The sequence below is a fragment of the Tetrao urogallus genome (genome assembly GCF_951394365.1).
Source record: "Tetrao urogallus genome assembly, chromosome: 5".
NCBI lineage: Eukaryota > Metazoa > Chordata > Aves > Galliformes > Phasianidae > Tetrao > Tetrao urogallus.
In genome coordinates this window covers 40,836,644-40,848,136 of record NC_136818.1, presented here as the reverse complement: position 1 = coordinate 40,848,136, position 11,493 = coordinate 40,836,644, and the positions used below count along the sequence as shown (strand labels likewise).

Here is an 11,493-nt window from a genome sequence, read left to right as displayed (position 1 = left end):
AGTGATGGAAAGTAGCGGCTGCGCGTGGCTCAGGGGCACCTTCTGCCTTGTAGCATGGCTGTACTGCAGGGGGGAGCCTGGGGCTTGTGGGGGGTGTGCGATCCCTCTGCCCTATTCGGCCACAGTGAGGGCTCAGCTCCAGCAGTGTGCCTGCCTGGTGTCGGCCTACAAATAAAGGAGTTTTGTTTACGGGCAAGCATTTGTCTCTTGTTTCACTGATGGCTCCTGTGCTTAAGCTCACGGCATACGCAGGGCTGCCCCCCCAAGCAGCTCCACTGCCCATCCGTGGCACTGTGCATCTCCAGGGATGGGGCACCCACAGCTCTGGGCAGCAGTGCCAGCACCTCGCCGCCCTGTGTGTGAAGAATTTCCTCCTGCCACCTAAGCTAAATCTCAGATCTTTCAGTTTACAGCCGTTCCCCCTCGTGCTGTCGCTCTGCCCACGCACAGAGTCGGTTCCTCCTCCCGCTTACAAGCTCCCTGCACGCGTCCTTATTGCTACCGCAAACGAAAGCGTGCCTTTCCCGCAGAGCCGGCGCGCGGTACGGGGCACGGCGGGGCCGCCGGGAGCGGAGCTGGGGCCGGCCCGAGGGGCGGTGGGGCTGCGGTAGGGGAGGGGCTGGGGCGGGAGCGAGGCTCCGCCCCCGATGCTGAGCCCCCGGCCCCGCCCCCCGGCCGCACTCGCCGCCGGCGCCTCCCCGCGGTGCGGAGCGGTGCGGTGCGGTGCGGTGCGGTGCGCTCGGCTCGGCTCGGCTCGGCCCCCGCCGGCGCTGCGGCAGGATGCGGGGCTGCGGCGGGCACCGCGCCCTGCTGCCGGCCCTGCTGCCCGCCCTGCTGCCCGCGCTGCTGCTGCCCGGCGCCGCCGCCGCCACCGGCCCCGGCCCCGCGCCCGGCGGCAATTTCCTGGAGGACGAGCAGTGGCTGTCCTCCATCGCGCAGTACGGCGGCCGCATCCGGCACTGGAACCGCTTCCGAGACGTGAGTGCGGGGCGCGGGTGGGGGCGGGCGCGGGGTGATGCCCTCCGCCCGTCCTCACCTCCGCTCCGCTTTGTTCCACCGCTGCCCCGCGCCGCGCCGCAGGAGGTGGAGGTGAGCGGGGCGGCGCGCCGCCGTCGGTGCGCGGTGCGCGGGTCTGTGCCGGGCAGCGCTCTGCACCACGCGCGGGTGTCCGTGTGAGCGTTTGGCGGTGTGCGGCGCGGGGCCGGGCGACGCGTGTGTCCGCGTGTGTGCGTGTGCGTGATGCACGTCCGTGTGCCGCGGGTGCGTGCGGAGCGCACGGGGGTGCATAGCGCGGTGCTCGCGGGCGTGTGCGGCGAGCAGGTGGATGTGCGGTGCCCGTGCGTGCGTGCGCAGCTCGCCGTGCCCTGCCGCGTGCGGTGCGTGAGCGTGATCCGCACCTGTGTGTGCACGACGCCCGTCTGTGCGGCGCCCGGCCGTGTGCGGTACCCGTGCACGTGCGGCGTCCGTGCGCGCGCGGTGCCCGCCTGTGTGCAGCGCACCCCGCGTGAAGCGGCTGCGTGCACTGCACCACCCTGCGCTGTGCCCGCAGGACGACTACATCCGGAGCTGGGAGGACGGGCAGCCCCCGGATGAAGGTACCGAGGGGGGGTTGGTGTCGGCTGGAGGGGGGAGCGCAGCCCCGTCCCAGCCTCTGGCAGCCGTAGCTGTGCGCGGCTGCATTCCCTGGGGGCTCCTAAGCGACCCTCCCCGCCTTGCTCCCCAGGAGAGGACAGCACCAAGGACCCGTGCCAGAAGGTGAAGTGCAGTCGGCACAAGGTGTGCGTGCCGCAGGGCCCGCAGCGCGCCGTCTGCGTCAGCCGCAAGAAGCTGGAGCACAGGTAGGAGCTGGGGGGCGGAGGGGAGGGCGGGGGAGGTACGCATTTGGAGTCGGAGCTCATTTGGAGACGGAGCTCAGCGTGGCTCTCCCCTTCAGGATCAAGCAGCACGGGGGCTGCAGGCCGTGCCACTCCGCCCGCCCGGCGCCCGTTTGCGGCTCCGACGGACACACGTACAGCTCTGCGGTAAGCGCGGGGATGGGGGGGTTGTGGCGCTGCAGCCCCCCGTGACGCCACGCTGTGTCCCCAGTGCAAATTGGAGCAGCAGGCGTGCCTGGCCGGCAAGCAGCTGACGGCGCGCTGCGATGGTCACTGCCCCTGCCCCACCCCCGGCAGCACGCAGGGTGAGTGGGGGGGCGTGCGTTTGCATGCGTGCCATGGGAGGGTGATTTTGGGATTCACCTGTGCAATATGTGGCGGTGCCCCCATGCGTCCGCACAATGTAGCGGTGCACCCATGCAACGTGCAGGTGTTCCCATCAATTTGGGGATGCCCTTGTGTGGCACGGGGGTGCAATGTGGGGACACACGCAATGGAGTGGTGCGTCAGTGCAGTGTGGGGGTGTCCCCCACCTCACCGTGACCTCCCTCCCTGCAGAGCCGTGCACTGGGCAGGACCTGGCCGATCTGGGGGAGCGGTTGCGGGACTGGTTCCAGCTCCTGCGTGAGAACGCCAAGCATAACGCCTCCGGAGGGACCCCCGGCACCGGTGCAACCCCAACCCCACATCCCCCTTGTCCCCATGTCCCTTTGGGGCCAGATCCCATGGTGGCATCGTTGCCCACAGCGCTGGCGGCCGGCTGCAAGGAGGCGGTGGGGTGGATGTTTGGGCGCTTGGACACCAGTGGGGACCGCGTCCTGGAGCAGCCCGAGCTGGCTGCCATCAACCTGGACAAGTACGAGGCGTGCATCCGCGCCTTCTTCAACTCCTGCGACACCTCCCGTGATGGGCGCGTCACTGCCGCCGAGTGGTGCCTCTGCTTCTGGAGAGAAAGTGCGTGTGGCTGGAGGGTAACGGGGGGATGCGTGCCTTGGGGTTTTGGGGTGTGACAGAGGGGAGGGATGTGAATAATAGGGTTTCGGAGATGCAGAACATTGGGGGGATGCATGCTGCAGGGTTGGGGATGCCCACCAGGGAGGATGCATGCAATACAGGGGGGGCGGTGCTGGGGGGATGCACTGCACAGCATTGCGTGCACAACAGCATGCAGTGTGGGGATGATACACGCTATGGGGTTGGGGGAATGCATGCCACGGGGTCCTCAGGTGCATTGCGCAGCATCAGGGAAATGCATACACACCACGGAGGGATGCACATTGAAGAGTCAAGGGATGCATACGATGGGGGGGTGCATGCAGTGCAGAGAGGATGCATGCCACGGGGTTCTGGGGATGCACCTCACACCATGGGGCCACCCCCTGAACGTGTGTGGATGCTGCAGAGCCGCCGTGCCTGCGGGAGCTGGAGCGGCTGCAGATGCAGGAGGCAGCCAACGTGCAGCCCGGTGAGTTGGGGTCCCAGGGAGTCCTGGCCCCTCCGATGCGGTGGGGCTGGGGCGCTCCGTGCCAGGGGGTCCGGGCACTGCATGTCTTCTGGGGTGCGTTGGGGACCCGTTTTTTTGCAGGCACCTTCGTGCCCAGCTGCGATGAGGATGGCTACTACCGACGGGCGCAGTGTGAACCAGGCGGCGCACAGTGTTGGTGCGTGGATCCACAGCACGGCACTGAGCTGAGCGGCACCCGCTCCCATGGCCATCCCGACTGCGGTGAGCTGGGGGAGACTGTGTGGTGACATCCCCAAGTGGTTGGGGGGCCCCATCACTGAGTAATCCCTGTGCTCACAGAGGACGCAGTGGGGTTTTCAGGAGACTTCGGCAGTGGCGTGGGCTGGGAGGATGAGGAGGAGAAGGAGCCTGAGGAGGCAACAGAGGAAGCTGAGGAGGAGGAGGCCGAGGCGGGTGAAGGAGATGATGGTGGCTACATCTGGTAGAGGCGGGGGGGGGGGGGGCACGGCTGGGGGCAGCCCCTGTCGCCCCATTGCCCCCTGGCACAGAGCGCAGGGGCAGCCCCCGGCTCCAAGTGGGACAGGGCTGTGGGGCGCTCGCCCGGGCGGGCCCCAAGGCGGGCGGGGGGTGAGCAGTGCGAGGCTGAGCTCATGCCCCCCACCCCCCCCCCGTTTGCGCTTTTTTTGGTTTTATTTTTAATTAATTTTATTTTTCGGGGGGGAGGGAGGGAGGGGAGTAGAACCTAGCGTGCTGCTGCGTGGTCAGAAAGTGCACTAATAAACGAAAATTGGGAAAAAAATGGGAAAAAAGCAAAAAAAAACCCAACCCACCAACACCCTTCCCTCCCACCTGTCCCCCCCCATGCCCCTGACCCCCTGTCCGTGCTGTGCTTGCTGCTGCGGTGTTGTGAAATAAACGCCCGTGCTGTGTCGAACGCTCCATGCCCATTCCTGGCCCTTCCAGCCCCCTACCTAGGGCTCTGTCCCCAGATATGCCCCGCTTGGGGGGCCACCACGTCCCGCTGACCCCAGCCACCACCAGGGACTCCATGGCTCAGATGAGGGCTTTTATGGAAGCACTCCAATTCTGGGGGAGGGGTCACAGCTTGCTGGGGGGCCGCTGCTGCAGCCGCCATGCTGCCTGTGCCCCCTTGCTGGCAGCATTGAGTGGGGCGAAGGCAGCAGGGTTCCCGCTGCAGCGATAGCGGGCAAGGGGTGTGCGCAGCAAGGAGATGGGGATGCAGAAGTTGAGGTGTGGGTAGGTGGTCCCTGCAGCGTTGTCCCGCGCGTTGCTGGCCACAATGCCTGGAGAAGGGAGATGTCACCAAAGGCATTAACGCAATGGGGACACTTTGGGGATGCAGTGGGGACAGGGGCTCACCTAGCAGGCATCCATCGCGAGCAGAGAGCAGGGGGCCGCCACTGGAGCCAGCGTGCACGGCGCAGGTGCTCTGCAGCATCACCGGGGGGGTTCCCACCACGGCCGACAGCACACCCCCCGTCACTGAGGGGCCACACGCACGGCCTAGCGCCCCAAAGCCCAGCGCCAGCACTGCCTCCCCTGCACCACACCATTGGCGTTAGGACATTCCACCACACCTCTAATGGCACCCCTACACAGGACCCCACTGTCCCCATAGGATGCCACTGTCCCAGCCCCATTCTCCATGGTATCCCACTGTGCCCTATACCCCCCAACCTGAAGCTGGCACTCACCGGGTTGGAAAGTGGTGGCAAGGTCAGGGGGCTGGAAGCTGGGCACGCTGTCCTGCAGCTCCAGCACTGCCACGTCAAAGGGGGACGCCTCAGTCGTGGCGAACACCAGGCGGGCCTGCAGGATAGTGTCACTGTGGGTGCAAAATGGGGATAAAATAAAGAAAATAGCAAAAAGCAGGGTTAGGGGTGAGCCATCCCATGGACGTGGCCATGGGGATGCTGAACAGTCTGGTCTGCAAAAATGCAAGTTGCACCCTGCACTCCATCTTACATTGCTTCCAAACCTGGATGTGGCCAAAGGGAAGAAGCTCTTTGCTGCAGTGGCCCAGCTCTTTACATTTATTGCATGACCTATTTTGGGTTGCATCCTCATTGCATGGCCTATTTCAGATTGCGTGGCCCATGCTGAGTTGCACGACCTTTGCTGGGTTGCAGACCCATGTTAGGTTGCAAAACCATTGCACGGCACAGCCCATGTTGGGTTGCACAACCACGTTGGGTTGCACACCCATAACATGGCCCATGCTGAGTTGCATGACCCATGCTGGGTTGCACAGCTATTTTGGATTACACACCCTGTGCACGATCCATGTTGGGTTGCACAACTACACTGGCTTGCATACCCATAGCATGGCTTATGTTGGGTTGCACACTCATTGCACAGCCTACGTTGGGTTACACACCCACTGCATGGCTCACGTCACGATACCCAACCATGTTGGGTTGCACACCCGTTGCATGGCCCGTGTTGGGTGGCATGCGCATTGCATGGTCCATTCTGGGTTTCACAACCGATGTTGGGATGCACGACCAACGCTTGGTTACACGCCCATTGCGAGACTCATGTTGGGTTTCACCACCACGTTGGGTTGCACACCCATCACACATTGCCCACCCCCAGCCCCCATCATCCCACGGGGCCACACTCACCACGTGGTGCTGTGCCGCAGGGTGACGCGCAGCGGGGCGCCCCGTTGCAGCACATGCCGGCAGGTGAGCAGCAGCCGCGGGGCCACCAGCGTGCCCGACCCCCAGCTGCTCCCACTCTCTACCAGCACGGCGCAGCGCAGCGTTGGGGCACCGTGGGCCTCGGGCAGCGGCAGTGGCGGAGGCAGGCTGCCGAGCTCGGGCAGCACTCCGCGGGCACTCTGCAGGAGGGCGTGCAGGGAGCAGAGCAGCGCCAGCCCCAGCCCCTGGCCGCCCTGGTAGCCGGCAGTGGCAGCAACGACGGCCACGAGGCGCGGCGGGGAGGATGCGGGCGCGAGGGCGAGGACGGGCCCACCCTGAGTGCCGGGCAGGCAGCGTGCATCGGTGAGCAGCAGGGCGCGGTGAGGCCCGGCGGCATTGCTCAGCACACCGGTGCTCAGCGCATTGAGGAAGAGCTCCGGGCAGAGCGCACCGAAGGGCGTCCCGCAGGTCAGCAGCGCCGCGCCCTTGTGCAGCGTGGCTGCCGGGGCCCAGGGCGTCCAGGTACCGCCAGGTGTGTCCAGGCCGGGCACCCGCAGCCAGCAGAACCAGGGCAGGGCCTCGGTGCTCTCCTCGGCCGTGCTGAGCGTGCCAGGCAGTGCGCGGGCGAAGGCATCGCAGCGCAGCAGGGCCAGCGGGCACGCGACGTGCCGCTGCACGGTGTCAGGTGGTGGGGCAGCCTGCAGCACCGAGATGTGCAGCCCGGGCCGCAACGCCGAGGGTGGCAGGGCATCGCCGTGGGGCCAGGCGGGGACGTCGGGCTGCAGGAAGGGCACCAAGATAGCAGCAGGGCACAGCACCAGGCCCGGGCTGCGGCACAGGATGGCCCCGCTGCAACTGCTTGGCTCCACGTCCGGCTCCGAGGGGTCCGACACGCTGACCACGCAGCCGGGCAGCTCCCATGGTACGGCGGTGCCGTCCTCAGCCATCTGCAGAGCAATGCAGCACGGAGCAACGCGATGGAGAGCGAAGCGACGCGGAGCAACGCAGAGCAACCGGAGGCAAGGCAAAGCAAAGCACAGCGACGCGCCGCCCCACGGCCACCATGGCCGCACAGCGCCGCACCGCCCTGCTCGCCCATTGGCCACCGGCAGCTCCGCGGCCCGACCCCATTGGTGAGGGCGGGGCTGAGCGTGCCGACGTGGCGAGAGGCCGGGCGCGGGCGGGGCGTTGCACCACGGTAGGCGGCGCTGCACGGGGTTGCGCCGTGCAAAGCAGCAGGGAGCGCCCACGCTGCTTTTTCTGTGTCTCCACCTGCAGGATCGAACGCAGAAGTTAAACTCTGCCCCCGTCGTACAACGTTCAACTCCTGGAAGCGCAGAAAGTGGTGACTGCTGACGAGCGGCAGGGGCAGGAGGTGCCCGCAGCCAGCTGCACTCGTGCACCTCCACGAAGCCAGTGGGTGAAACACCTGCTGGGCACTGCCACCCTGAGAGCAGAAAGACACGTCTTTATTGAACGCAACGTGAGCTAGACAGCAAGGAAACTTCGACAAAAAACCCACTGAGTAGAAAAGAAACCGCTGCGGCCTACACTAACAACCTTATGATATGCCAGCGTCCAACGCTTCCATGCTGCAGCCGCTGCCGGCGGCCCCGTGGTCCCACAGCGGCGCTCCGAGGGCAGGCAGTGCTGCAGCCCTGTGCCACACGTGCTGTCCCAGACCCTCGCTGTGTCGGCGTGGCACCGTGTAGGCATCCCATGGAGTGCTGGAGCCGGCTGCTGCTCATCGAGGACTTCCGTATCATGATGCTGTGTTTGGTAATTTTGCAAAAAGTCTAAATATGTTTTTAAAAAACCCTACAGAGACTCTGGACTAAACAAGATGAACGTTAAAACTAAAGAGTTAGAAGGGACGCCGTTTACATTAACACTTTCTTTAAAAAATAGAATTGCTTTCTCGTTGTTCTTGAAGTCAGCTGGCCACAGTGGTGAGACGCGCTCCTTCCAGCGGCACGGAGCGGTGCCACGTCCTGATCCCGCCGGCCGTGTCACTGCTGGAACCACGGCACCCGAGGGACGGAGCCACGCGGCGTCCCCGCAGCATAGAAAGGAGTTGTGTCACCACTGTGCAAGGATGGGCGCTCACCAGGTCCCACGGTCGCGCCGCTCTGGGGTTGGGAAGCCTTCTGTGTCCCGACAGGACAGTCCATAGGGAGCTGCGAGCAGGATCAGTCCGGGGTCGCGCTCTGCATCAGTCAATGTACTGCGACAGCCAGCGGAAGCCCTCGCCGTAGCCTTGCCTCTTCAGCACGCTGCACATGAACACCTCCATGGGGCGCGCGTTCAGGTCTTTCAGTGGCACGTTTCCCTGAAGGCCCAGAGACAAATCAGGAGCACGGCCAGCCCAAGGCGATGCCCAAAGCCAGCGGCTGAGCAAGCACCCGGAGTTCTTTGCTGCTGTCACCCAGCACTTCTGATCAACTCTAATTTTTAGAACTGACAATGGGGTGAGGCAGTAAGCTGAACAAAATTTGGGAGTAATAAAACCAGAAGAGCCTGACAATGTGTCAACCGTTGTCAAACTCCAGCGCAGCACCTTATTTCCAACTAGGGGTGCTGTGTTTGCACAACTCGGGATGTTTCAAAACTCGCCCGAGGGCATCACTGCTATTAAAGGTTCAGCCCAGTCAAACGTTTAGGACAAATCCACAGGAAGAAACCACTTGGCTTCCAGAGGGCACCTCCCTCTGCAAGGAACATGTACTTGTAAGTGCCCAGACCGCGTGCCTCCCTACCTTCCCCGTGGTCTGTCCGTAAAGCCCGAAGATCTCCCGCAGTTTCTCCTCACTGATGGCCTCGGGTCTGTCGATTTTGTTGCCCAAGATAAGGATTGGCACATTGGATATTGTTTCATCTGTCATTAGTGCCTGCGTGCAAGACATCTTTAAGTTACACAGAGGCAGAACAAACATCTGTCATCTGAGGAAAGCTTTGTTTCGGTAAGCTCTGTGACCGACAAGGGTTATTCCTTGGTGCTACAGCTCCCGTGGGAGGGGTCTTCCCAGAAGGGCTTTGCAGGACGCATGGGCCATTTCCAAAATTCATTAAAGTGTGCTCAGGAGCCTACAGTCACCCCACAGCAAGGGCGTCGAGGCTGCCTCGAGTCCCACCCCACCAAAAAGGAACATTGTTTATAATTTAGCTAGTCAAAAGTGTCAGGGAAAGGAGAAAAAAGTGAAGTTTACATTAAGCTCAACTTTGGATTCCATAAGCCGGGAGTGATCTGCACAGTCCACCAGGAAGACGATCCCATTGATGGCAGGAAGGTAGTTCTTCCACACCCGGCGGGCTGGAAGGCAAGAGACCAACACCTCCCGTGAGAAAAGCTGGGCTGCTGTGCCCACAGCAGAGCCCCACTGCCCCCTCGGGATTTTGGGGCAGGTTGGGACAGCCAGCCAGCCGTCCTGCTCATGCTCTCCCCGCTTTCACAAGCAGTCAGATAATTGCTGGGTGACAGACGCTTGTCAGCAGGCAGCCAACTCTTGTGCACAGAGAGTCTGTCTATGCAATACTGACGAGCGCTGTTCCTGTTGCAGCAAAACCCCTGACCGTCAGCCTGCTTGTGTGTATTCAGAAAAAAACACAGAAAAACTTTTCTTAGGACTTCTAGAAAGGAAATCTGAAGATAAAAATGCAGTGAATATTCAGAAGAATAAGCCTGTGACATACAAGCCTTCTACAGCTAAAAATATTGCAGGCAGCAGAGCATGAGCTGGCAGCTTTTTTTTTTTTTTCCAAGCTGCCAAAATAAAGCACAAACATTTAGCCACTGAAACAACCAGTTTCTTAGAGCCAGGCCATTTCCACTAATAGCTCAGTGTATGGTAACTGTTGAGTCACGGCCTGAACCACTGATTGATCACCTGGGAAAAGGACCCAGTCAGCCCTGGGAGCACAGGTGAAGGCAATTCAGCTGTGTGACCGGAAGGGGTGGAGCCTGGCTGCACCTCTCTTAGACCCCATTTAAAGGCTGACTGCCACTAGGGAGGGATCTCTTTCTGGAGATCTCTCCTCTGTGGAGTTTTCCTCTGTAACCCTAGATCTTCAGAGATAGGTGAGTAGTCTTTTTTCCTTCCCTTATAATATCTTTCTATGGTGTTAGTCCCTCTATCGTTATACCACTTGTATCACCTTTCCAGTGTGTTGATCTTTCTGATTCCACCACCGCTTTCAAGCTACAAGCAGTTAGGTACTGCCAATTCCCTTCACTCTCCAGCACCTCATTTTGGGAGATTTTTCCAAAAGTGGCTGGGGAACACAATTGAAATCAGCAGACCCTCCTCAGTGAGCTGGCACTTACCTTGCTCGTGGCCACCTAGATCAAAAGTGGTGAAGGTCATTCCAGCGATTGTCAGCTCCTCTGAGGCTGGAAAGCAAGAACACAGAAAAAAGAAACGAATTATTATAGCTAGTGGTTCTTGGGGATGTGCACCAGCATCATGTGGCCCTTGTGTCAAATACCTGTTTCCTGACGAACTCAGCCACTGAAACTCTTCAATGATTTCATAAATGGGAGAAAATAACTTCCCTGCCTCTTACTTAGGGACGTGCTTATTAATCTGTGTTTCTTATCCCTTATCACACATCCAGGAGTTGGGCTCAATGATTCCTAGATTCCCTTCCAATTTGGGATGTTCTGGGATTATTTTTTTTTTTTATCAGAAGCCCTCTCCCTCCCCAGGTGTGGTGTGTGATATTCACTAACCCACACCACTTCTTGGCCGCTATATTTGAAAGTAAAACACCGATTCACATTAGCCCCAGAGCAGAGGTGTCACCGGTGCACAGGGCAGACATACTGGGGTGCAGTGTGGGAACGTGCTGGCCCAGCCGGTCGTCCTTGAGCATGTGCAGCAGCGTGGTTTTGCCCGCATTATCCAGGCCCAGGAAGACGAGTTTTCCAGACTTCTTGTAGAGCCCTGGAGGCAAGCAGAGAGAAACACGTCCATGGGTCCCTCCCCAAAGCTGGCTGCCACCTGTGCATACACCATTCACAGTGCTCCGAGAAGAAATAAAAGCCAGGAATCTTGGTAAAACAGTGCCTGCAACTCTGTGAGATCGCTGTATAGTAACGTGATGATCTGTTGCCCCAGAGAGGGGTTCAACGTGAAGACGGGCCGAATGCATCAGCACGCTGCTGACACCGAGGCCGGGCACGGAGTAACACATCGCTTCCTTGAGGAGAGAGCCCACTTGCCCCGGGCCGGCCGGCTTCCTGCCAGCGGGGCCTAACCATCAGCCCCTCCCCTCGCCCAGAACGAACGAACGACATCTGCAAGGAGCCGGGACGGCGGCCTGAGGGCCGCAGGGAACCGCGCCGCGGGGCCTCACCCAGGAACTGCAGCACGCTGCTGAAGCCGTTGTAGATCCACTCGAAGATGAAAGACATCGCTGACGATCGAGCGCCTGCGGGGCACAGCGGCAGCCGGGATCAGTGACGCGGCCAGGCCCGCCCCCCCCCCCACTGCTC

At 61.5% G+C, this 11,493-nt stretch overlaps 3 protein-coding genes across 3 annotated transcripts; 1 reads left to right on the top strand and 2 right to left on the bottom strand.

Annotated features, from left to right (window-relative positions):
- Positions 1-777: 777 nt before the first annotated feature.
- SPOCK2 (SPARC (osteonectin), cwcv and kazal like domains proteoglycan 2) lies at positions 778-3,824 on the top strand (the record flags this gene model as incomplete). The annotated part of the gene is made up of 9 exons (XM_079535893.1): positions 778-978; positions 1,550-1,595; positions 1,724-1,838; positions 1,916-2,021; positions 2,086-2,179; positions 2,433-2,828; positions 3,277-3,339; positions 3,460-3,600; positions 3,679-3,824. Exons 1-9 carry the CDS (start codon positions 781-783, stop codon positions 3,822-3,824), a joined length of 1,305 nt encoding a protein of 434 aa, XP_079392019.1. The 5' UTR covers positions 778-780.
- Positions 3,825-4,437: 613 nt separating this feature from the next.
- TYSND1 (trypsin like peroxisomal matrix peptidase 1) lies at positions 4,438-6,949 on the bottom strand (the record flags this gene model as incomplete). Its single annotated transcript, XM_079536396.1, has 4 exons — positions 4,438-4,643; positions 4,720-4,899; positions 5,055-5,185; positions 5,985-6,949. The coding sequence occupies 4 exons, from the start codon at positions 6,947-6,949 to the stop codon at positions 4,438-4,440; spliced, it is 1,482 nt and encodes a 493-aa protein (XP_079392522.1).
- A 1,180-nt stretch (positions 6,950-8,129) lies between these two features.
- SAR1A (secretion associated Ras related GTPase 1A) lies at positions 8,130-11,412 on the bottom strand (the record flags this gene model as incomplete). The annotated part of the gene is made up of 6 exons (XM_079535633.1): positions 8,130-8,331; positions 8,759-8,890; positions 9,209-9,312; positions 10,324-10,389; positions 10,823-10,942; positions 11,355-11,412. 6 exons carry the CDS (start codon positions 11,410-11,412, stop codon positions 8,215-8,217), a joined length of 597 nt encoding a protein of 198 aa, XP_079391759.1. The 3' UTR covers positions 8,130-8,214.
- Between the last annotated feature and the right edge of the window lie 81 nt (positions 11,413-11,493).